The sequence below is a fragment of the Pipra filicauda genome, unplaced genomic scaffold, assembly GCF_003945595.2.
Source record: "Pipra filicauda isolate LSUMZ 115617 unplaced genomic scaffold, ASM394559v2 scaffold325_size820570_pilon, whole genome shotgun sequence".
In the NCBI taxonomy this organism is placed as follows: Eukaryota; Metazoa; Chordata; class Aves; order Passeriformes; family Pipridae; genus Pipra; species Pipra filicauda.
The window spans coordinates 580,557-602,874 of record NW_024104449.1 but is presented as its reverse complement, the minus strand read 5'-3'; the positions used below and the strand labels follow the sequence as shown (position 1 = coordinate 602,874).

Below are 22,318 nucleotides of genomic sequence, written 5' to 3'. Positions count from 1 at the left end.
CTCATGTAGCTATCTGCACTTTCAGAAATAAAACTTTTAAACATACTTGCAGGCATTTTGGAAAGTTACTTTTGCTGCTTGTTCTCCAGGGAACTGAAGTAGAAAACTCTGGAAAGCTCTAAGACTGCTCACCTGGGATCTTTGTTGTGGTGTAAAGGGGTATGTTACAGGTCCAAAAGTGATGTGAGCCAGGGAAATTCCCACACGTTACCCAAGGCAGACCAAAGTATAAATGTCAGCCAAACTGTATTTTCAGAGAAGCCAAATTATGAAGAAGTTATTTTCCTCTCCTGTTATGTACCCCTGAAATCAGGGACTATGATATAAACTATTTGTGGTACCATAACTATGCTAAACTACTTGTTTTCAGTGTGCCCTATCCTTGGAACTGTTAAAGGCCAGGTTGGATGGAGGTCTGAGCAAACTGGTCTAGTGAAAGGTTCCCTGCCCATGACAGAGGACTTAGAACTAGATGATCTTTAAGGTACTTTCCAACCCTAACTGTTCTATGATCCTATGGCTTGAGCTATTGCAAACCTCTTAAACAGAATTAAGCCCTGGAAAAGCAAACTATTCAGAGGAATCCTAAACTTGGGATCTCGTAAAAGTCTTACTGTGTCTAATTTCTGTGATCGTATCAAAGATTTTTTAAATTTTTTTCTGGATTGGAGGTGGTTCAAAGATGTGCATGCCCATATTCCAATTTAAATTCAGAGTTATTGGATGTTTGGTTTTACTATGCTTACTGTTCAGCAGTGCAAGTGTGTCTGTACTTGAGTATCTGATTGTTGACTTTGCTTATGCTGTCATTAGATCTGTAGAAAAGGATGTTTCACATCAAGCTGGTAGTAGCAGAAATTGATGCCCAAATCTAAGAACCTATCTTGCCTTCCCAAAATCTCACTGATCCTTTGTCTGAAAATTGCCAGAATTATATGGTGTGACAGTAGCATGTCTCTACATGTACTAAAGTTTCATTTAACGGTATAGTCAATACAATTGATTCAACTTAGCCTTGAGTAGGCATCAAGCAGCTCATCAGGCTAATTGCTTTTGACTTCATTGGCTGATAGACAAGATATTCATTGACTACAGTGGATTAACAGGTTTGTACACCTTAATTCGGGTGCCTACCTGTAGATGTCATAATCTTTAAATGCTGTCTTGATGCCTGATAGTGGTTCAAGTACATGATCTTGTCTTTCCAAATATGTTCTGGATATATCCTGACAAGATTGCTAGTTATGTTTTCTTTGTAGATCTGTTGGTTTAAGATTTTAAACTACAAGTGATATAAAAGCTTGGTTTATAGAGAGGTGGTGACGATGCTTTCTTTACATTTCCATTTCCTTTGTATAATGAAAAACATACAAGTACATCTTCAGGAAGAACAGGAAAATAAAAGACTATGTATGTGCCACAAATTCAGCTCCAGCTGTTCATTCTGCAGTAGGAGGCAAGTTTCTCTTGCTGAAGCTAGTGTGGGGCACCACACACAAAAATCCTTCTCTGTCCTGCATTCCAGGTGTCTGATGTTTGGACTCTTCAGGTGTTTTCTGAAGGCTTCAATTTATGTAACACAATTATTTCTTTTTTTTTGGTAAGGTACTACTTTTACTAGTTTACATTTCCAGCATAACCTTGGTATTTCATTTATTTCAAGCTGCTGATAGTATTGTTGTAATACCTATCCTCAGTGTCTAAGCCAAGACTGCATGAGAATCCTGCAGCCAAATATATCTCCCTTTGAAAACTGTCCTGTTGCAGTACCATGATGTGCAGAGCTTACTGCAGTTTCTGTTACAGGAGCTCCCTGTGTACCCAGCCCCATTCTGGTTGTTCCATTCTGCCTAATCTTCCAACCTCAGTCCCAAAAGTGGAACAATATTGTCTCTTCTCACTATCATAGTCCCTTTTCTGTTTTCCAGCAGAATGCGGGGTCGTCAACTGGTGTCTGAGTTCTGGTTTGTGGGGTTTTGTTTGTTTGTTGGGATGGTGGACTCTTAGGAAGAAAGGAGAAGACATTCCTAGCCTCTCTCTTTACCTTGTAGTTCACTTCCCATGTCACTAAAAAGGTCTGACCCTTTATTTAAAGTTTAGGGTCATTGTGGAAAGTAATAGGGAGAGCAGAAAAGAGGCCCATGTTTACAAAATTCCAGCCCTTTGTCTGGAAAAAAAGAAATAATGTGATGTGTCAGTAACATACGGTCCTTTTCCTTCCGTCTTTAAGCTTACATCTTGTCTTTCAATTGCAAGGGGATTAAGGATAAAGTTGTTCACTTATGAGATGTACGGATTGGAGTTTCAGACACTAAATGGATTTCTTTGTCAGCTGTAAATCTAAAATACTGATTAAAATCTGCTTTAAAATAAGAGTATCTCTCCTCCATGGCCTTTAGCATTTATTTTCCGGAACGCAGGTATGCCTGCTTTTGGTTCCAAGCATAAATCAAATTGGTGCTCCTTGGAGCAAAAATGCTCTGTATCCCTAACTGAGGCTGAGAGAGCACCTATTATATTTATGAAACTGCATGTTGAACACATGTTTAGGGGGTTTTTTTGGTTTTGTTTTTTTTTTTTGTTTTACTGTATCTGCTAATAACCTGTTTTCTTTTGCAGACCCCTGTGATAATATGAGAGAGATTCTCCAAAATGTGGCCAAATTACAAGGCGTGTCAAATATGAGAAAACTAGGTCACTTGAATAATTTTACTAAGGTAAGAACTCAAATGATGTCATAAAACTAGTAATCCTACAGGCAAAATATTTTGTATTTACTCTCAGACATTGGCTGGGAGATTAATGAAATCACTTAGTGTCATGGAACAGTACTTGAGGTCTGCATACATACTATGGGAGAAGAAGGTATCAAATAAAGACAGGAATATATGTGAATGGAAAGTTATACTAAAGTTTGAGTACATGTTCTGCTGGCTGAATTTTTGTAGTATTTTAGTACTTAGAAGATTGAAATACCTCCCGGTTAATGGGTTAAGTTGCATAAATAGAGCTAAAGATTAGTTCTTGTGCCACAGAATTAAATCAAAAATGTGAAATGCCAAACTTCCTGGATGTAAACTGATTGAATATGGTGAGTGGGGAGGACTCATGCATTTTGGCTATTAAAAGGACTCCTTGTAAGATTAACAACTTCAGTGGTAGTGTATGACATTCTTTTAGCTGGTGGGTGAGTATTGAGAACAAAATCACAATAAAAAATAAATGTATCTTCTAATGCATTAATAGCAAATGTGTAAATGCTATTTTCTGGGTTGGTTCAGAGCATGTGTAGGTGCACAGCATTCACTGAGGAACTGAACTTAGACTGAAATCTTTTCTTTGGGTCATTGCCTTGTGTCTGTCAGGCATCACCCATTGACAGAATGCTGCTGTTTTCACTGGGATTCCAAACTGTGTTGCAAGAAAGCCCTTTATGCTGCTAGAAAAGTCTGACGCATAGCTGTGTTTCCCTTTTGTGATAATCTGGAAACTTTTAAATGTGAATGCTTCCATATTCTCTAGTTGTCTTAAAATTAAAGAACTGGATTAGGTTTGCAGATGCACAATTCCTAATGGAAAGTCAATATTTGAAACTATGGATCTTAAAACAATGTAAATTCTGCTATTGAAAATCAGATGTTAATCACCCATAACTGGTAAATTAGTAAATAAGCATACTGTAATTGAAAGAGGAACCAAAAATTCTTTTTAGAAGATAGTTTGGAAAAACTGAATAATTCCACAATTGAATATTTGAAGAATTTTCCATTAAAAATGGAAAATACTTACAGAAATGCAGGGAAGTTTTTCATAAATTGGACTTAAGACTGGCAGGAAATCATGAGTTTGTGAGAAGCAGCTTCCTAAAATGAAATATACCTTTGAAGGTGGAGACTGTAGTTCATAACCTGGTTTTTATCCTAAATCAGAGTGACCCTGTATAAGAGAATCATACTACTGTGTTTAATATTTAACACTTGTTCTTATATTCATCTCCCTGGAATATGTGCTTTACAAATGTACAACAGAGCATTTGGTTTTAAAAACTCTTCCTATTTCTGTTTGAACTGTAAATACAGTTATGAGAATAGAATAAAAGTGGCAAGTTGTACTGTATTGTCTGCCCTGTGGTTGGAACAATTCTGTGTCTTTCATTCCAGTGGTTAAAAGTGAAAGCCTGGAGCTTGAGGGAAATGGTTTTATTTCCTTTTTGCACTCTGTTCTTCTACCCTGGACTAGTATAGTCTCAGTTCCCCCTTTGCGAGACAAAAGTGTGAGTAAGGTTGATGTGCTAAGAGCTGAGGATGTTTGTATCCTATCTTGGAATTGAAGGTGAACTTGATTTGTTTGTAAATTCTTGCATTTTATAATCCATTTTTGAAGGGCTAGTTTTTATCTAGCATATTTGTACTATGGACAGGGGAGGGACCTTTGAAAATTTTTAATAGCATATTTTAGATGAAATAATATGGAAAATCGATTAAGTTTAACTCTCCTACTAGGAATTTTCTCTTATACTTAGGAGAAAATGTCTGCAGTAGTCATATTTTCCTTCAAAGACTGCAAATCTGACTGTTCTAGTTCTTTGGTCAGGGGAAGCAAAATGTTCATATCATGTGGAAACAAGTGATGGAAGTTAACATGGAGTTTCCTGGTAGGGATCATAATAGATACCAAATTTTGAATTAATTTAGAGATGTCTGAGGTGCCTTAGATTTAGGTTTCTTTACTTGAAAGAGGGTGGGATTTTTAAGGTGAGGTTTGTTCCCCTCACCTCCCTTTATTTGAGGAGGAGGAAAGTATTCATCCTTTAAAAGTTACTGAATTAGTACTGAACTAGACTCCGGGATTTTATGCAGAAGTTAAATACTTTGATTAAATTTTTTTTTATTTTTTTTTTAAATTTTTTTAAATAATGGTGATCAGCAGTCAACAGGATTTATTACTTCATCTGCAAGAATGATACTGTAAAGCAGATACTTTGTGTGTAGGTGGTATAAATCCCTTTTCATTTTTATTTACCTTCAAAACTAGTTAACTAGTGACTTTCAAATCCCACAACACCATTATTACTGTGCAAAGTATGCTGTATGCATGATATTTTACAAAAACTTACATTTCATTCATCAAGTTTTAGCTAGTACTACTGCTTAGCTAAGTCATTGATGTTCATGTTCTTGGCTCTTTGGCTGCAGAACGTAGGTTGTTCTTGTCCAACAGGTGTTTTAAGTTTTCTGATCCAAGAAATTAGCATTCCCAGTCTGGTGATGCACGGGCTATGTAAAGGTGTGTTTAGTTCTGAATTGCAGCAGTGGCAGACTCAGAAATCTTAGCTGCTTTGAATGACAGCAGACTCCTCCCCTGCTGTTTGTCCACCTAGTAAGTGGAGTTGCAATTTTTTGGGCAAAAACTTGCATTATCTCAATCTATATTCCTTTCAAACTACCTGTATCGCTGTTTAAGCTAACCTAAATTCTGACCTGAAAACTGTTTGAGAACTTGACCTCTGGTAAATGATCGGTGACACTTTCAGTTGTCACAGCAGTTCACAAGCTTGGTATGTGCTTTTAGCTTCAGTAAGCTGAGTAGGATTACCCGTCTTTCATTTATGTGGCCACCTACGTAGGGCAAGAGCCTTGAAGTTTCCCAGCTTCTGCTGATTAATACCAAAACATCATGGTTACTTCTTGGGGGTTTTCCCCACCCCCATGAGAAGCAGTAAGTGATAAATCACTGAAAACCAGAAGAAACAGTACAATTGCAATTACCTAGTGGAAAATATCTTTGTGAGTTGAAGTATTTATTTATAATCCTGTATTATAGGAGGTTTATCCGACTGGGAGCTTCTGAGGGATCCTTTATACCATTGTAAAACTAAAAGGGTATTTTACTAATGAACTGAGGAAAAAATCCACAGACAATGTAGGGATTTCTGTTTTTCTTTTAAAAAGGAAGGCGCTTCTTAAAGGACAAAAATCAAACTTAATTCACTTTAGCTTAAACTTAGCAATTGAATAGCATCAGTGATACAGTGATTTGGAAAATTATGTTTTCAATCTGCTCAAAACTAATTCTGTCATTATTTAATGAAGCTCTACTGTTCTGCTCTCTATATCTCTTAGCTTTTAACCATGCTGCAGACTTTCACTGTGACATAGATTGAGTGCCTTGGATATGGATATGGCCATAGAGGCTTTCACGAATCGTGTCTTGATTGTAGTCTGTGATTTTAGAGTCTTAGATTTTGCAAAATCTAAGTATGTTAGAATCTGAATGTATATGCAGACTGTAACATTCATCCAAGTAGATAAACCATTGTCAGCAAAATGTGAAATGTTGTGAGGATGTAGCAAATTGGAACAGAACATGTGCTTAGGGACATTTGGCTGTGAAAAACCTGGAGAGAGTATGTATGTGTCTAAATCTAGAGTCCACAATTTCAGTAGGGGCTTCTCTTAAGACTGGATCTACAAAGTAGTCTCCTCATAAATATTAACAGCGGTGGTTCAAACTGTATTTCCAAAGTTACAGTGCAATAATTACATTTTGGATGCATAGAATAATGTAATATTTTTACCTAGTAATTGCTGTGGCTATTCTAAATATGAAATTGAATGGTCTCAGTGTGCACTCCCCTTGTATGAGCTGTTGACCTCCTGTGGTTTTGTTGTTCTGAGCTACCGTTTCCAAGACATGTTGATATGTTACTCATATTACTATGACTCATCTGAGTAGCATGAAAAACTCATAGCTGACAGTAAACATGAAAAAAACCTTCACTGTAAGTTAGTCACTCTCTGACCTAGTGTAAGTACCATTTTGTCCCAATATTAAATCTCACCCTCAAAGAGTCTTTGCTGTGCCTATTCATTGTCTGTTATATCACAAAATTTTAATTTTAAGGTTGACTCATTGGCACTTTTAAATTGCAAAGTATACTCTAGTTTTGTTTCTATATATGTATATATAAAAATATATAAAATTTACAGGGTGTATAAAAATATATTTTATATATAAGATCTATGTATGGAAAAATATAAGAAATATAAAAACATAGAGAATTGCATAATTCCAAGTATGATATGATAATCCATTGCTATTTTAATGAAATATGTCAGTGTATGGCTAAAGGTAGATTTTAGTATTCTGGTACTGGTTGCCTACAAACTTATACTACAATGTTATGTATGTTACAGTCAAACATAGGACAGTTACTTAGTTTTGTCAGGAATTCAGCCATCTACAAATATCACTACACTTCAGCCAGAATCTTTGATCTGCTTGATGTTGTTTGAAGGTGAAATGAGAAGAAAGTGGCAAAGTTTTTCATGTATTTAAGCCCAGACATTTATAACTCAGCAACACCCAAAGCATTAAAACTAGCAGAAGGGTATCTTCTTCATGACAGCTTCCATGACTTTTCCGCTTTCAAACATACAGCAGTCTGGCTTTACCTTTCTTTTTTTCCTGGACTAAATAAACCAAATTTAGTTTTGAGTGCACTTTCCCTCTTTATCTACTCTTAAAATGTGGCACACAAAATTTTGTTCTTATGGTTTTTGAGAGCAGCCTGTCAAATGGGGAAAACAAAGTCTCTTAATCTCAATCATAGTGCAGTCCTATTAGTATTCCCAAAGATAAATCTCTTTTCTTTTTTCTTTTAAATTAACTTTATGAATGTTTTCTGGACATCTACTGTTTCTCTACTGGACTGTTTTAATTTCTTATGCATCCATTAATGTGTGGTACCCTGAAGGATGTGATACGCTCTTCCTTTTATTTAATTTAATTTTTTTCTTGAGTTTGGTCACTCCTTTTAAGTCACTGAAACATTTTTGAATTCCGATCTTGCTGTCAATCTTTTAGATTCTTTTTTATCTGGAAATCCTGTTTGCACACTACCTTGTATAAACTGTAAAGAAAGCTAATGCATAAGTATTGGTGGCCCATTGAAGTGAGAAGAAACGAGTAGCTACAGTAGCTAACCTACTTATTTTTCTTTAGCCAATTTTACCAGTTCATTCTCTATGAGAAATATTTTGCATTTATGCACAGACACTAACAAACACCTCTGTAATAACTTCCATCAAATTCAGAAATATATATCTGCACAGCGGCTAAACTTGATGAAAATTTTAACTTGTCAGGTCTAACTGTTTTGGAATTTCAAGATTAGGTCTAATTTTTTTTCTGCATCAGTGAAAGTGTGTGCAGTGGGAACACATACAGAGATGAAAACAGTTGGCGTTAAGGAGCTAATAACCACAGTATACATATTTGCTGAGAACAACTAGACTAGAACTGGTCTAGTAAACTGAATGCTCTTTAGCAGTTGCAGCAGGTTAAGTGGGTTCCTTGAACACATCAGCTGCTTTAGTTTCGTCTCAGGACTGCTCAAGATGCAAACCAATGGTGAGTATGATGCTAGGAGAGCAGATTCAGAAATGCACTGATGCACACAATAGCAACTTTTAAAAAAATGGGTTTTTTCCTACATCAGAATTACAATTCTGTGGGTTTTTTTTAAATAGGAAAAATAGACTGTTGAGGATAATCTGGTATGTTAAATTAGGATTTCTCATTTGTGTCTGGGGTGGAATGCTGGGGAGAGGTTTAGATGTATAAATGATTAGCCTAAACAACTACTGATGTAATTGTCTGAAACTGAACAATGAACTGTTTTTACTCGCTACCTTCTCACACTGTTTTGCCTACACTCTGCCAGCCAGTTTTTACAGTTCATAAGATGTCAATAGAAATGCTAGAGCAGCAGTGGTGGCCTTAGGCAGTCTAACAACATGGCACAAAAATAGATTGATGTTAGGAAGTGACAGGCTGTCATAACCAGTTAATGCATCAATTGTCTAGTTTTATTATCACTTAAATTTGAAAGGTGGGGGAAAAGAGGTTATGTAAAAACTTTCCCTATGTTTTATAATCATCTTTGGTTAAGAAAAGTGCAAAATCCAAAATACTTCAATTAACTTAGATTATTTGAGCCCAAACGCGGAGCTGATCGAGGCCAATTTAATAATCTCTCATTAACAGCTTTGGATTTCACAATTATAACTACGCATACAATTTCATAAAATGTAATGTGATCCTTGTACTTTTTGAGCATAAACGTAAGTATTGTTTGAGTCTAAATGGTCATGCTAATAAAATGGGTTTACTTAAAAGCAGAGTTTGTGTGCAATATGCTGTTTTTTTCAGTTAGAGGTGAACAGTATAGAACTGGAGCATGGGACATACTAAATATTTTAAATTACAGTAGCCTTAACTTAGCTGTTCATTTTGTTTATTATAAATTTCTTATTGTTAGCAGTAAAAAGAGTATCCCACGGTGTGATATATTATAGTACTTTTAGAGCAGAGCTTTTGACTAGTTATCACAAACACTTCCTGAATACCTCACTGAGGAGAAACTTAATACTGACTTAGAACTGAACACATGCCTGTTTTGAAAACAGAGGACAAAGTGTAAAGCTATTGCAATCAGTATTAGTCACTTGAGTTTTTGGAAGTGCTTGGAAAAGTGCTTTGGGATTTGGGCATGATAGTATTTTATAATTTTAGCTAGGAGGTGGTGAGATGACTAGGAATTTCTTTGCCGTTCTTGCAAAGGAGGATAGCATCACCTCTTCTCACAGAACAGATTTTCCTTTCCTCAAAAGGCTAAAACGTTGGCATGCACTAGATTGCTCCTTTTGAGGTTGGTTTCAGACTTAAAAACTGCACTTAAAAATTTTTTGTGTTCAGAATTAATAGATATGGTTGAAATGTTCAGAGTTTGTGATAATTTACTGCTATCTTTTTGTGTACATAAATTCAACCTTCGCACTGATTTTCTGGAGTTAGGAGTTCTGTGCAATGGATGACAGTCCAAGACCAAATGCCAGTTACAGAACACTTGGCAATGCCTTCTGATGTTTTGTACACCTCTGCTACTGTGGCAAAACATGGCATTGGACCATCTGTGTCAGTCTTTGCTTCAAAATCCTCACCTGAGCCTGCTTGGATCCAGATGTCCTGTGACTTCAGTCATTTTTTATCTCTGCTCAGGTTACCAGTTGCCCAGCCAGCAATCTGGAGCTTAAAAACTTGACCAGTACACAGCTTACACAATTATGCAACCTTTTCTTTGTATGAGAGGCCACAACTGTGTCTCAGTGTTTGATGTGCATAGGAACAGAATATGGACATCAGAAATTCTCAGACCAAGTGAAGTTGGTACTTTTTTAATTGCTATGAATGAAATTTCTGAGGTTTACTTGGAAACATTTCCCAAAATCTGAAGTTTTGCACGGTCATTTTTAAAAAGCTATAAATAACAGGCATTTTCTTTTATTTCCAGCTTCTTTGTAATACTGGCCATGCTGAAGAAAAGCTAGGTTTTACCTATGACAGCATCATAATATGGTAAGTAGTAAGGAGCACTAGAGCAGTCCTAGGGAGCTTCAGTTGTTTTGGTGCAATTCAATAAACTTCATTTGTGCTTTTGAGCTAGCATTTTGTATTTACAGTGTGTTTGAAATTTCATAATGTAAGCATTGCAATGCAAATAGTTTAATGAGTAAAATCAGAAATACATTACTTTATTATGTTACTCATAGATGTAAAAGTACCTCTAAATATTTCAGTACTTACAGAAAGCACTTTTAGTAAAAATGTACACCTACAAAATATGGAGCATACTCTTGATGTAGAATCAGGATTTTAAAGATCAATATTTTGTTATTTTGTTATGTGTATGTCTTTGTAGCATTGCTTTCCCTGCTACCAAACTGCTCTGTGTTTGTACTCTTAAATGAAATTTCTATTCATTTTGTGGCCATTTTTGACAGTCCAGTGATGTGCATGTTTCCACATAGACATTGTTAAATTTGTCCTGAGGCTCAGCAGTGGTGGCAAAAACAACCACAACAAGATCTAGTATTTAATACATTTTTTGTGTTCTTTCAATTTGTTATCTCACTTAAGAAAAAAAGCTTAGAAAAGCTTATCACTCTTTAGGTAAAATGTTGGGAAATGTTGTGTAATTGCTTATGGAAATATTGTAAGTCATTTTCCTAAATATAACTGGTGTCTTTATCTTTCTGGCTAGCTGTACTGTTTTCATTACATTTCTCAATATTTAAGTATAGTGATACATCCCTTTTTGGTAGCTTTTTCTTTTGAATGTTGGATCTCATGATTGTGTTGTCCTTTGTAGTGGTTTCACTTTAATTGGTGTACACTTTGCTCATAAGAGAAAGTGGAGGGGCAGACACTGATCTCTTCTCTGTGCTGACCAGTGACAGGACCCGAGCGAACAGCACAAAGCTGTGTCAGGGGAGTTTAGATTCAGAAAAGGTTCTTCACGCAGAGGGTGGTTGGGCACGGGAACAGGCTCCCCGCAGAAGTGGTCACAGCACCAAGCCTGACAGTTCAAGAAGCATTTGGCCAACCTCTCACATGGTGTGATTGTTGGGGCTGTCCTGTGCAGGGCCAGGAACTGGACTTGGTGATCCTTGATATCAAGAATACCCCTGCTGTCAGTACAGACTGGGGCATGAGCTGATTGAGAGCAGCCTTGCAGGTGGGTGAGAGGCTGGATATGAGTCAGCAGTCCCATGTCCAGTCTTGCAGCCCAGGTAGCCAGCTGTGTCCTGGGCTGCATCCAAGGCAGTGTGTCCAGCAGGTCAAGCGAGATGGTTCTTCCCCTCTACTCTGGGGTCCCCAGCACCTGAAGGACATCGATCCTGTTGGAGCAAGTACAAAGGAGGGCCACCAAAATGGTTAGAGAGGTAGAGCACCTCTGTTACGAGGAGAGGCTGAGAGAATTGGTTTTGTTCAGCCTGGAAAACAGAAGGCTTAGGGGTGACCTAGTTGTGGTCATCCAGTCCCTAAATGGAGCCTACAAGAGAGACTGAGAGGAACTTTTTTATGCAGACAGATAGGGGCAGTAGGTTTAGGTTAGATATTAGGAGGAAGTTCTTTGCTATGAGGGTGGTGAGGCCCTGGAACAGGTTGCCCGGGGAAGCTGTAGATACCCCATCCCTGGAAGTGTTCAAGGCCAGGCTGGATGGAGCTCTGAGCAACCTGGGCTAGTGGAAGGCATCCCTGTCTGTGGCAGTGGGATCATTTTATGATTCTATGATTGATTTCGGTCTACAAATTAAGAATATCTTCCTCTTGTGTGTTGTAGAACAAGCTCTCAAAGCATTGATTTCTGTTGAGGAACTGTTTGTCTAAAGGTTGTTTTGGTCTGCCATTCAAGAAACATTTTCCTCTCAAATATAAAAGTAAAGTACTCTACTTGATGAGGGGAAGAAAAAAATCCAGAATTAATTTTTGCCTGTCCTAATGAGAAATGACATGGATAGCAACAACACCACTTGCATGAGTAATGGGTAACTTCTGCCCTAAAAGGAAACTGCTGAAGAGTCTTAAACTGGCATATCCAGAGCAGTTGTAAACTGTGAGGTAGATGTCCAAATAGAAAAAATACCAGTGACTCTTACATATTCATCCATCAGACTTTCACCTCTTCAAACATACAAATCTAGAAACAAAGCAAAATGTCTGATCTAAAAAATACCTATTATCTGCTCAGCACAACTGAAGAGTTACTTACGTGCTTTTCTTGAATAACTTTGGAAATGAATATGTTCTCTAGTACACTTTTTCTTACAGGAATACTTTTTTTTAATGTCACAATATTGAAAATCTGTGTCTTATTTGCTTGCAGCTCAGCTTAGAGTGGCACTCTTTTTATGTAAAGAATCTTATTTCATGTTACAGAAAAGATGGTCTTCCTAAAATAATTCCCTCCTTGGTGCTGAAAGTAATAATCAGTTCATCTTTATCTGCATATGGCATTGCAGACCTTCTACTTTGTGTAGATATCACCTGGAATTAGGCTTCTGTTACAGTGACTTACGTAGCCAATTAATCACCAACAGACTCAAGAGACTTTTTGCCTTCCAGTAGCTGATTACCACACATCATGACCCTAGAATAAGAAAAAAATAAGCCATTAGTATAAGCAGAAATTCAGTCTCACTGGCTGAAGTATTTACATTCTTAGGTGTACAGTGAAAGATCCTACTAGAATATGTCACTGGGGGGTTGAGGATCCCTCCCCCACCTTCATCTGGTCAAGAAAGAGGGATGAATCTTTTGAGGGCCTTCAGAAGGACAGTGTGCCACTTACTGCTTTCAAACTCCATTTCTAGAGGTCTTCCATATCTTATTTCTTCTTACCTACTTTACTCAGCCTGTTAATTTTCTTGGACTAATATTGTACCCTGCTGTTTTGTCAAATAGCAAGTCACATACAGGTTTTGGTCATGTGTCATTTTATGGATGTACAAGCTGTTCTTTGGGGAAAAAAAATGGTTTGTGGCTTTTTCAGATTAGTATATGTTGCGGGTTGACCCTGGCTGGATGCAAGGTACCCACTAAAGCCACTTTCTCACTCTCCCTCTGCAGCTGGACAGAGGAGAGAAGAAAAAAGCAATGAAGGATTCATGAGTTAAGAGCTGTGAGAGACCACTTACTGATTGCCTTCATGGGCAAAACAGACTCAAAATGGGGATATTCTAACAGGAGTGAGAAATAAAACAGTCTTAAAAGCACCTTCCCCCCACCCCTCCTTCCTTCCATGTTCTCCCTCCTCCCCCCCAGTGGTGCAGGGGGATGGGGAATGGGAGTTATGGTCAGTTGTTGTTTCTGCCGCTGCTCAGGGAGAGGAGTCCTTCCCTTGATCCTGTGGGGTCCTTCCAATGGGGACAGTCCTTGATGGGCCTCTCCAGCATGAGTTCATCCCTCAGGCAACAGTTCTTCCCAAACTGCTGTTCCCTGGGTCACTCCTCCATAGGGTACAGTCCTTCACAAATGAGCTGTACTGACGTGGGTCCCTCACAGGGGCCACAAGTCCTACCTGGGAAAAACCTGCTCCAGTGTGGGCTTCCCTCTCCACAGGCCGCAGGTCCCTGTCAGGACCCTGCTCCGTCTTGGGCCTCCCACAGGGTCACAGCCTCCTTCATGCATCCACCTGCTCCAGCATGGGCTTCTCCATGGGCTGCAGGTGGGTCTCTGCACCCTGATGGTCCCCCATGGGCTGCAGGGGCACAGCTGCTCCACCATGGTCTGCACCACGGGCTGCAGGGCCTCAGCTCTGGTGCCTGGAGCACCTCCTGCTCCTCCTTCTGCACTGACCTTGGTGTGTGCACTGTTGTTCCCATGTTGTCACTCCGCTCTTCCCTGGCTGGAATTCTTTTTGCGCCACAACCTTCTTTTCTTAAATATGTTATCACAGAGGTGTTACTATTACTCCTGACTGGCTTGACCTTGGCCAGCGGCTGGAAGTCCGTCCTGGAGCTGGCTGGCATTGGCTCATGGGACAGGGGAAGCTTCTGGCAGCTTCTAACAGAAGCCACCCCTGTAGTCCCTCTGCTACCAAAACCCAGCCACAGAAACACACTACAGTATATTATCTATATCTACTGACAAGGCTTCTAGGCTGCACATGGAAGTATCTCAAATGAGTAGGTAGTAGCTGCATGTCAGATGATGTAGTCTACCTACTGCTTACTAGTTGTTTGTCCCTCTTGTTTTCTTCATTTTAGTCTGAGGTTAGCTTTACTGAATGAGGCAAAAGAGGTGCGAGCAGCAGGATTGCGAGCCCTCCGCTATCTTATTCGAGACTCCAGTATTCTCCAGAAGGTGCTAAAGCTGAAAGTGGATTATTTGATAGCCAGGTAATTTTTCTCTTTCTTCATGTTGTAAATTGCACAGTTGTGAATCACTTGCTTTTTCACGGTTGAGACAGGTGAGAAAAGTGTTTTCATATTTTCTTACATTCTTAATAAGCAGTTTTATAAAAGCCATTTTTCTTCAATAGAAGGCTATTTCATCACAACATCTAATCCAAATAAAATTTTGTCCTAATACATGATATACTACGAGTAATCTAAAGAATTTTTTCCATCAGAAATGCCATTAATCATAAATTAATGAGATTGAAATACCAATAATTTTCATGTCTTAAGTTGTTGTATGTGAGTTGTTTAATTCTTTGTATTATCACAGTGCTTTGGAACCTGCAGTACAAATTCAGGGCTAAAACGTAGTTCATGCCAAAGAACTTGTAGTCTAAGTATAACCGATGACACAACAGAATAATACCAAAGGGCAAACCAATAGTGAGATAGTAAGATCAGCATGATGAATAGATGTAAATACGAGCAATGGTAGTACCTTCTGTATTAAAATTTTTGGATTCAATATACTGATAGAGGTGTGTGTGAATTTTTGTTTGCAGATATACACATATAATTTTAGTGTGCTGTTTAATTTTGTTTAAGCAAAAGGCTTTTCTAATCTGAGAACTCACAAAATGTGTTGATATGAATCATTACAAATACTTGGTTTAGTCTCATTTGCAAATGACAAATGCTAGCTCAGACAAATGCTTTGCCATTGTATATTTGAGAATATTCTACTGACTTAATTATAATGAGGATAACTGAAAAAAAATAAAGCAAAGCTAAGTGACCTATCATAATGAGTGCGTTTGCTGAAATGCATAGTTTTTAAACAGTAAGTCAATTCTTTTTCTTCTGTTTGTTCATGTGCATAAATATTAACATGACTTGTTAACAGTTAAGGTGAAAGTTACTGTTGTTATAAACAAAATGTGTTTTTTGACTTATTTTAGGTGCATTGACATACAACAGAGTAATGAAGTAGAAAGAACACAAGCACTTCGATTAGTCAGAAAGGTAAAATCTGATATGTATGGTGCTATCAGCTGTGCCAGTCCGTTGTGCTGACTTCTGGTTTTTTCCATCAAGAGTTTTTTCACATACCTTACCTTACCTTACATGGGAAGAAATTATAGATTTAGATAATTTGAATATGGATAATTTAAAAGACAAAATGAAAGTAATGAAGAGACTTACTTTTATTTTAATATTTTACCATTTAGAATCTTGCTGATTTTCCTTTGATAGAAGTCATACTGGATGAGATTTGGGAAAAACTTATCGAGGAGTGAATGCAAGGGCATAAGAACAATATTAAGTTTCATCTAGTGACTTGACTTCATCGTAGTCTGTTTAAGCATCTGTGAGTCAAGGATGGGAGATTTTCTGCCATTTAAGGAATGAGACAAATTTGCATCACTGTGGTAATCAGTTAAAGAATGCTTATAGCCTTATTGCTTTATTCGTAGAGGTTGATGCTACCCATGGGCATTTTTTTCTCAGATAGTCAATAAGACATGGTTAGTCTATGATGGTTACTGCACTGTGTACCCACGTATATGAGATGTTTGAAGCTATGGTAGCTACATTTTCAAGTTCATCCTTGAGAAATTGGCGTATACAGCTACTTAAATGTATTTTCTTCAGTGAAGAAAGTCCACGAAGTGCTGGACTTCACTATTCTTTATCGTTCTTACATTCTTCAACTGACCTAAAAAGATTCAAGTCTGAAGTAGTTGGAAGAATTGTTCCTTGGGAGCACTGTGTATTTACAGTATATATATACAGTTTTAAAATATGGAAGTTTTCTGTACGATTTCTTTTCTTGTAATAAGCTCCTTTGGTTTCTGTCTTACAGAAAAAAAACAGTATAGTTGATTAACAATTGTGCCAAAAAAGAGGGGTTTAAATCTTAAACACTGGCCTCCACCTCCACACCCAAACAAATGAACAAGAAAACAACCATAATGGAACGGGTCCTTGAGAAAGTTGCAATTTATAAAAGTTTTTGCTAATCTACTTTGAAATAAAGAGTTTCAATGTAGAGTCAGAATAACTGAAATCTGAAGATGGAGTGGAAACACGTTTATAATCGGTTTTATTTGGGTCAGAAATTTGTCCTCATTATTCCTGGGCTTTTTTGAGTATTTCCTACTTGAGTAAAAGCTTCTGTCTTGCATGAAAGAAGAGACAGCAAGAGAATCAAATCCATTAGTTTCATTTGAAAAAATTATGTTCATAGATAAACATTAGAGAAATTATACAGCTGACCACCAGTCCTTTTTTTTGTCCATCATTGTGGCAGGGTACTGTGCGTGCACCAGGTGTGTGCATCAGGTGTACCGGCTGTACAGCGATGCTTGTGGTTCCTTGACACTGAGAACTGTGTTGATGAAAGGTGTTTTCTACCATCTCGTGCTACCTACAACATTCTTTTTTCTTGAAAGACAATCTCAGACAAACGAAAACCCCACCCAACCTGGCTACCAGTTTTTTCATGTGCTATTTAGGCTACAGCAGCTAAACATGCCTTACCATAGGGTAGTCAGTACTTGAGAGACTCTAACAAGGAATACTGTGACACACTTCCTGGATGGCACGCTCTGTATTTTCACACTTTTTATTACCCTGCTCTTACCTTTTTGTCACCTCTATCTTCATCTCCCTCGATGTCTCAGGCTCAGTGGCTTGATGCCAGGATTCCTAAAAGATCATATAAAGGTCTAGAGGAGGAGAATGAATGGCAAATAAGACAAACAAAGCTAACTAATTTGTGCAGTAGATAATTTACTGTGAGCCATGAAGGAGCTGAACTGGGTTTTTTCAGCATCACAGAACTATTGTTTTCAGTTTTCTGGATGCAATTCTTTGGTAGCAAAAGTACCTATATGAGAATAGCAGAGATTAAATTAAAACATTTTCTCACTCTCCTGTCTTCCTTTTCATAGAGTAGAAGAACAAAATATATTAATACTCGTTTATGAGTTTAGAAAAGGCACTTAATAATAAATTTATTTAAAACTGTGCAGGTTAAAGTAGTAGAGGAAGATAAAAACAATTTCCTACTAAGAGCTTTACAATTTAGTAATGTCTTCAACCATGAAAAGGATGGCATGAAGTTGCTTTGGGAAGTGTTTTTCTACCTAACAGAAGTCAATAAGACAATTTTTTTTTTTAATGTAGTAGGCAGGGTGTTTTCCTGTTAAAGCAGAAGTCAGGGTTAGATGCAACATGAACCACCTTCTTTCTTCCTGTTTTTTAAAGGAATCTTAAGAGACCAAATTTGTAGTCTTTATTATTATTTCATGATAGCTACTTGTAAGTAGCTCTGCATTACCTGTCATTTAGTCTTTAGAACTGCATTCTAATACCTAGCGCAGATACAAATACAAAAATTTGTTATTCTGCTAATGTATTTGGAATTGATTATTAAAATAAGTCTTTCATTCTCATGTCTTAAAACCAAAGTAGGCAATGAAGCAGAATAGCCTTAAGAGGCTGCTTGTGTCTTCTCACTAAGTACATGTCAGTATCAGTAGGAAACAGATTACAGTTTTACAGTACACCCATTTTATTACTAATTCTTGTTTCTTCATGCCATTGTAAAACTGAAAGACTGTGTGGGTGGGGAGGAATTTGTTTTTAATTTAGAGTCCTGTCTTAAAGCTTCCTGTTTTGTTGGCATTAACATTATGTATAACAAGAAATTTCTCAAAAACATGTCTTAAAAGTAAATTTGTTAAAACTCTTCCAATATATTGGTCATTGAGATTGATCTCATTTTAACATCTGTGCAAAAAAAGGTACAAAATTAATCGCCTTTGAACAAGTATCTGTAACACATCAAAGGCAGATGTAAAATGAATATAGGACAAAACATTCTTTTGAAATATAATGAAGATTTTGTTGTAAACGGAAGGGATGATAAACCCATGGAAAACTAGCCCTGAGTTTTTAGGTGCTTGATGGAAATTGAGTATTTTTGTACATCTCACTTTTAGTGGGAAAAAAAGTGACATGGTTGAGTGGGCTATAAAACATTGTGTTGTTCCCTTTTTAAGCAGTCAGACAAAAACCTGCTTCCTCCTTAGTAATACATCTCTTGTTCCATAGTAGAGAGTATATGTGTATTTAATTTTCACAAATTGAAAAAATGTGGAGAAGCTACTCAGCCTTTGTAATCAAAGCCCCACTTGGGGGATGGTGAAGAGTTGGTGGTACTGGTTGTTTGTTTTGGAGTGGTTTTCTTGGCCTTTAATGTGTGCACAGGGTCTTGGTCCTTCATCTGGTGTAAATTCTGAGTGTACCAAACTAGTAGCTGAGGGTTTCCATGGTGCAGAACATCCTCAGTAGTATAAATGAGCATTGGCTATTAAATCTGTTTTTCTATTCTGTCCCAGATTTATTTTAAGTATTTTTTAGTTGAAGAACGACCTCATTAATGGACACAGGTGTTATTTCCATCTTTGCTTTTCCATTTAACATGTTTAAAGTATGTGTGGTTTTCTTTTGCTATATCTCTATAACTTATGATGAAGATTAATTACGTTGCAGTTTTAGGACGATCAGGTACTGTGCAAAAGAATATAGGGGTGTTACTGATAGTTGCATTCCAAATACTGTTAGCAGCTGCTTCTATTGCCTGTCTTTTTTTTGATTTTGCAGCAGTCTAAGGATATCTCTACAATACAGGAGATGCTAGTCTTGGCTAATTAAACAGTTGAGTAGGTATTGAATAATCTGCTGCAGTATGAATGAAGCTTCTACGTGAATTTGTAATCTACTCTGTGTCATTGGATAGTGTTCTTTGTCATAAAGAAATTATCGAAAACAGCTATGCAAAATGTAGTCATAATTCTAATTGCAACAGTCATCTTTTAAATCTTTCTTATTAAGATAAAATAATATAAAAATAAACAACTGGAGCGGGAAGAGAATACTAAAGTAAATTGACAGATGAATTGGAATTGAAATTCAGTTTAGGAGCAAAAGAAATAGTTATGAGGATTCACCCAATAAACCAAGTAATAGACGGAGTGGTCTGTCTAATTGTATGTAGGAAACAGAATGCTGGTGAATTTATGAGTGTATTTAGAGAAATATTATGAAGAAAGCAGAGGGCTTTTTCTTTCTTTTTTGGCAGATGATCACTGTGAATGCTTCGTTGTTCCCCAGTTCTATAACTAATTCTTTGATAGCAGTTGGAAACGATGGTCTTCAAGAAAGAGATAGAATGGTTCGAGCATGCATAGCCATTATCTGTGAACTAGGTAAGGTGATTTTTCTTAATTAGTTTTCAGTTTTGATGGGGTTGTCATTAGCAGTATTTGTTTAATAATTAATTAGTTGTCAAGAGTCCTTAATGTCAGTTTCATGGATTTTTGCAATTAACATGATATGAACAAAAATTACTTAAAATCCCTTTAAGAATAGTACCTGAAGGTTTCAGGTGCTCTTCTTTGCATTAAGATCTGCCAATTTTTTATTTACCCTAAAAACATTTCTGTACTGCAATTGGTGTTTCTTAAACTAATGCATTGGAAGTAGGGAGAATTCCATACACAAGATGCTGACAAATTTACAGGAGTTCAGAGAATTACAAGACATTTTCTTTTTAAAAATTCCTGGAGTGGTTGCTGTAGTTAACTGGCTTCTGGAAGTCAGTATTTGTGTCCCTGTTTAAAGGCTATCTGGACAGTGGTTTATACTAACTCCCTAGACTTTCATTTGTGTGCTGATTTTTGAAGTTTTTCCATAGCCAGTCAGAGGGAAATAACTTCAGCAATATTTTCAAGATACAAATTTCTGTTTTAAAGAAATAAACGATAAGTTACTGTTATATTCTAGTCTGTCCAGTGAAGTGTGAAACTTCTCTGTGGGGAAATCCAGAAACTACCACATGGAAACTTGGTTGGAATTAAGTTAGGACACGGCCACATGGTGGATACTGACCAGTATTTTTGTGTTTGATAAATTAATCCAAAATCTGTATTTATTGTCAGCCAGTTCCATTAAAAGCTTTATATGTGCCTCAGCGGTGTTCAGGAAGGATAAGATTTATATACTGAAGAGATGACAAGTTTTATCATATGCCATGAAATGTTTTCTTTCCTATCACTGGCCAAAATGACATGTTTGTCTTTATTTAGCACTTCAGAATCCCGAGGTGGTGGCTCTTCGGGGTGGTTTAAGTACCATCTTGAAAAATGTGATTGATTGTCAGCTAAGCCGAATAAATGAGGCTCTGATAACTACAGTTTTGCACCTCATTAATCATCCAAAGACCCGACAGTATGTGCGAGCAGATGTAGAATTAGAGGTGGGTGCAGTTTTACTTGTTTAGAGACAGAAATTAAACATTGTATTGGTAATGAAAATATTTCATTTTGTCTCAGATTTCATTCTCTGTGTTAGTGCACAGTGTTTAAAATATAATATTTTAGGCTAAGAGCCTAAGAAATATAAAGCAGCAATAATAATGATGGTTTGGAGTGGGACTGAGGAAAGGACAGCAGCGATTTAACTGTATTTTCATATGAAAATAATGTATGTCTTTCTTTTGTTTAGCGAATTTTAGCCCCTTACACGGATTTTCACTACAGGCATAATCCAGACACAGCAGAAGGACAACTCAAGTAAGTGTTAGTGCTGCAACTTGTGCTCCCAGTTATATTGGAGTTAGGCTATTCTTCTTTCCAAATACTAATTTTCTTGAAGTTGAATACAGTAGCCTAAAGTGCAAATTCCTAAAATACTGTTAAGCATTTAAGAATTAAAAGGGCTTGATTTGCCTAGAGAAGAGAGGGTTGGGGGACACCCTCCCTGGAATAGCAGACTTTTTAATACTTATGAAGACGTTATCAAGAAGATGTAGTGTGACCCTTCATGGTGGCGAAAGGTGGAAGGACAAGAAGCAACAGAAAGAAATTGAAGCAAGAGAGATTTCAACTTCATATGAGGGTAGCAGGGGGATTATTTTCTGTGAGGCCAGTCAAGAGTTAGAACAGGCTGTCCAGAGAGATCCTGCAGCCTTCATTGTTAAGAGTTTAAGAGCCAACTGGATAAAGCCTTGAGTGTTTTACAGGTTTCAAGCTGAATTACAGAAGGCTTATATAGTTCCCACAGCTCTAGTTACTGTAAAAGGCATGTGTAATCCACACTGCATTTGCTAAGTTCTTTCAGGGGGGTTGAGCTAGATGACCTTTAAAGATCCCTTCCAAAGCAAACCATTCTATGATTCTATAACCTGGCTTGGTTTGATAACTGTCAACTTCTTCGTGCAGGAATTTCGACTAGAGAGAGATCTGAGATTGCTTCCAACTTGAATTTTTCAGGCTTTTTTAATTGTCAGATGGGCTTAGAAGCGTAGGTCTGGGAAACTGAATAAGGTCCAGTCTTTATGTCCCTGCTGTAGACCCACTGTCAGTGGAGGTGCAGAGTGATTCACCTGACCCCATATAGGTGTTTACTTTTTGATGTTATCCTCCTGTGGAAACTCCCCTGGAAGAGGAAGAGTAACAATACTTAAAAATTCTAAACTTTTTTGTGTGTATATACATTGTGTAAAT

At 37.3% G+C, this 22,318-nt stretch overlaps 1 protein-coding gene across 1 annotated transcript in view; it reads left to right on the top strand.

The window, feature by feature from the left end:
* RICTOR (RPTOR independent companion of MTOR complex 2) overlaps positions 1 to 22,318 on the top strand; it is a 76,700-nt gene that overhangs the window by 13,723 nt on the left and 40,659 nt on the right. The window contains exons 3-9 of the mRNA XM_027714581.2: positions 2,620 to 2,717; positions 10,355 to 10,419; positions 14,613 to 14,744; positions 15,704 to 15,767; positions 19,894 to 20,020; positions 20,900 to 21,069; positions 21,318 to 21,385. Of these exons, the coding sequence (XP_027570382.1) occupies positions 2,620 to 2,717; positions 10,355 to 10,419; positions 14,613 to 14,744; positions 15,704 to 15,767; positions 19,894 to 20,020; positions 20,900 to 21,069; positions 21,318 to 21,385 (724 nt within the window). The remainder of the gene's footprint in view (positions 1 to 2,619; positions 2,718 to 10,354; positions 10,420 to 14,612; positions 14,745 to 15,703; positions 15,768 to 19,893; positions 20,021 to 20,899; positions 21,070 to 21,317; positions 21,386 to 22,318) is intronic.